This window comes from Rhodnius prolixus, unplaced genomic scaffold (assembly GCF_049639745.1).
Source record: "Rhodnius prolixus isolate KJV_2025 unplaced genomic scaffold, Rpr scaffold_8, whole genome shotgun sequence".
NCBI classification, from domain to species: domain Eukaryota; kingdom Metazoa; phylum Arthropoda; class Insecta; order Hemiptera; family Reduviidae; genus Rhodnius; species Rhodnius prolixus.
The window spans coordinates 4,765,726-4,769,155 of record NW_027411593.1 but is presented as its reverse complement, the minus strand read 5'-3'; the positions used below and the strand labels follow the sequence as shown (position 1 = coordinate 4,769,155).

The window sequence follows — 3,430 nt, the reverse complement described above, 5'->3', positions numbered from 1 at the left end:
TTCTCTTCAGTTTGGTATAAAACTCATTAAAATCTGTACATTAGAAAGAGAGAAAAAAGGGTTTGAAATTTCAACTAGTTGCAAAACCACCAAAATTTAACCTTCTATATCTCGTTAACTATTGCTACTAAAACCATGCGATTTATGTCAATTATAGAGCTGTGTATTCTCTTCAATTTGGTGTAAAACTCATTAAAATCTGTACAGTAGAAAGAGAGAAAAAAGGGTTTTAAATTTCAACTAGTTACAAAACCACCAAAACTTAACCTTCTATTTCTCGTTAACTATAGCTACTAAAACCATGCGATTTATGTCAATTATTGTTAGTGCACCACATATGGGTTTATATATTTTGAATAACATATGTTTCTAATTTGAGAACTGGAATAACTATCATATGATTAGTTTGTTAAGAACATTATTAGTATTCAGTTTTGAAGTATATTTTGTATCTAGTTTTGGGTTTTGGATCCGGAGAAGGAGACAAATGTGGTAATGCCATATTCATTGTTAATTTGTTAGCATAAGTTCTATTCTCTTATATTCATATAAGTACAAAATATTTATTGTTCATAGAAACGAGTTACGAGTTACGAGTTGCGAGTTCTGAGTTGAGAATTGTTTGGTTGAATAAACTCCGTTGCACAGAATCCTGTTGTTTTGATCTGGATCCAATACAGTTTCACATTTCTTCAAGGTGGACTTGTTAGAAGATTAGAAGATTCTAATTAGAGGAACTATTTAAGTTTAAGTTTATGGACAATATTTATTTAATTTATAATTAGTATTTGTTAGGTTGCTATTAGTAACGTAAATGTTTGTTTTTAGTTTTATGCGTTTAATCATATGGTATTGTTGTTTTTGTTTATATTAATATTTTTGTTTTGGTTGTTTATATTGTTCACTGTGTATTTGAAAATTTGCAAGGTTTTTGTTTCTTCGATTGTCAATAGAAGAAAACTATCATGATGGAATGGCTAACAGAGAAAACTTTAGAACAAGTTCTTAAAGAAAAAAGAGCCATGGAAGCAGCTGCAGCAGCTGGAATAAAGGCAAAGGTGGCCAAACTGAATGCGTTGCAGAAGCTAGAACAGGAGGAGTTGAAACTAAAACAAAAAAAAGATAGACTCATGCTGGAAGCGGAGTTAGCCGAGGTGAAAGCTAGAAACCAAGTTTTAGAAGAGTATGAAGCAGGAAGAAAGGTATCAAAGTCGCCAATAGTCAGCGGTAATTGGGGAGCAAACAGGCAATCTGTTAATTACCAGGCCACGTATAATGGAATTGGTCTAACCATCCCACGGGGATCTGGAACTTATGGTTGGGTCCAAAGGAATTGGACATTAGTAGAAAAATCTAAAGATAAGGTTAATTATAAAACTGAAGAAGATTTGGAGAAAATAGATTCAGCTGGCAGTAAACTTCCAAATAGTGAGATACTTGATCATGAACACAAGAGGAGAATCGAAGAGAAGTTTATTGAATTAGAAGCGGTTGCAGAGCATCAAGTCTATAATCAAGACGAGATAGAGACGAAAGTTTCAGCCAACAGTACAATGCTTATGGCAAATGATTCAAAATTGGTAGAACAACCCAGAAACGAATGTGGACAAATTATTGTCCGTGAAACGCATCAGATTGCACCTCAGCAAGAAGAGAATGTAAGGCTGAGAGAAGCTTTCAGAATTACTGAACCTTTGGAAGATGCACGAAATGGTAACGACATTAACGTCGACACTAAGAAATACCCGCCATCGCCTACCAGAAATGTAAGGGTAGAGCCGAAAAAAGAAAAAAAGAAGACAAAGCGAAACAAAAGAGACAGAACGCAATCGCCATGTGTTTCTTCCAGGAAGAAGACCAAGGATAAAGCAAAATACAAGAAGAAGCGGAAGAAAAATGTGCCAACGTCCAGTTCAAGCGCGGATGCTGACAGTAGTTCAGAGTCAGATAATAAAAGTGAAGACAGCAGTAATGCTGGGAAAAAGAAATCACGGAAGAAGAAATTAAATGGAAAAGGGGAATCAAAAGGTGTTAAGTCACGCAGCCGTAATAAGAATACGGCTTCTGATCATTCTGATAGTGATCTTCCGCGAGAAAGTTCATTCGAGACCAAGGGTAAAGAAAAACACAAGAAGAAACGAAAGAGAAAAGAGAAATACAAATGGCCGCCACCAAAGTTTACTAAGAAACGCACTCCAAAGATACCAAACGGATCTCGTCGTAAAAGATTATCGCCGAGAAAGCGCTACAGCAAATGCAAACGTAGTAGTAGAAGCAAGTCAATATCTGTTGAGAGAGGAAGTAGAAGCGCAAATAGGAACCGAACGAGTAGAAGTAATAATCGGCCATCAAAAGGAAAGAAGAGGAAGATAGCGGAAGTTGCCACGAAGAAGACTAGAGGGTCTGTGTCACCGCAAAAAGTAGTAAGAGGCATGATAGATCTGGAAGCAGGAGTCAAGAAAAAAACAGGGATAACGGCAGTAAAGAAGGTTGCGCCAGAAGGGTTGTGGTAAAGAACAATAGGTCCGAGTTTGGAATACCATTATTCAAGTTGATTTGTCATGAGGACGAATTTCACAGTTAAGTTGTTGAAACATCCCGATCGTTTCAAGGTGGAGGGTGTTAGTGCACCACATATGGGTTTATATTTTTGAATAACATATGTTTCTAATTTGAGAACTGGAATAACTATCATATGATTAGTTTGTTAAGAACATTATTAGTATTCAGTTTTGAAGTATATTTTGTATCTAGTTTTGGGTTTTGGATCCGGAGAAGGAGACAAATGTGGTAATGCCATATTCATTGTTAATTTGTTAGCATAAGTTCTATTCTCTTATATTCATATAAGTACAAAATATTTATTGTTCATAGAAACGAGTTACGAGTTACGAGTTGCGAGTTCTGAGTTGAGAATTGTTTGGTTGAATAAACTCCGTTGCACAGAATCCTGTTGTTTTGATCTGGATCCAATACAATTATAGAGCTGAGTATTCTCTTCAATTTGGTATAAAACTCATTATAATCTGTACAGTAGAAAGAGAGAAAAAAGGGTTTGAAATTTTAACTAGTTACAAAACCAGCAAAATTTAACCTTCCATATCTCATTAACTATTGCTACTAAAACCATGCGATTTATGTCAATTATAGAGCTGTGTATTCACTTCAATTTGGTATAAAACTCATTAAAATCTGTACAGTAGAAAGAGAGAAAAAAGGGTTTTAAATTTCAACTAGTTACAAAACCACCAAAATTTAACCTTCCATATCTCATTAACTATTGCTACTAAAACCATGCGATTTATGTCAATTATAGAGCTGTGTATTCACTTCAATTTGGTATAAAACTCATTAAAATCTGTACAGTAGAAAGAGAGAAAAAAGGGTTTTAAATTTCAACTAGTTACAAAACCACCAAAATTTAACCTTC

The 3,430-nt window shown here is 34.8% G+C and overlaps 1 protein-coding gene across 2 annotated transcripts; it reads left to right on the top strand.

The window, feature by feature from the left end:
• The first annotated feature begins 362 nt into the window (after positions 1–362).
• Positions 363–2,938, top strand: LOC141450738 (uncharacterized). 2 transcript variants are annotated; one of them, XR_012456276.1, is made up of 2 exons: positions 363–2,790; positions 2,875–2,892. XR_012456276.1 is itself a non-coding variant. In XM_074121470.1 (2 exons), the coding sequence occupies exon 2, from the start codon at positions 966–968 to the stop codon at positions 2,511–2,513; it is 1,548 nt and encodes a 515-aa protein (XP_073977571.1). In that variant the 5' UTR covers positions 397–492; positions 577–965; the 3' UTR covers positions 2,514–2,938. The 2 variants fall into 2 exon arrangements, 1 of the variants encoding a protein (XP_073977571.1); XM_074121470.1 differs by having other exon boundaries at positions 397–492; positions 577–2,938.
• Positions 2,939–3,430: the final 492 nt, after the last annotated feature.

What these genes read in the sequence shown, in the direction of transcription:
- LOC141450738 (XM_074121470.1), top strand. Translation starts at nt 966, where the DNA reads ATGATGGAATGGCTAACAGAGAAAACTTTAGAACAAGTTCTTAAAGAA.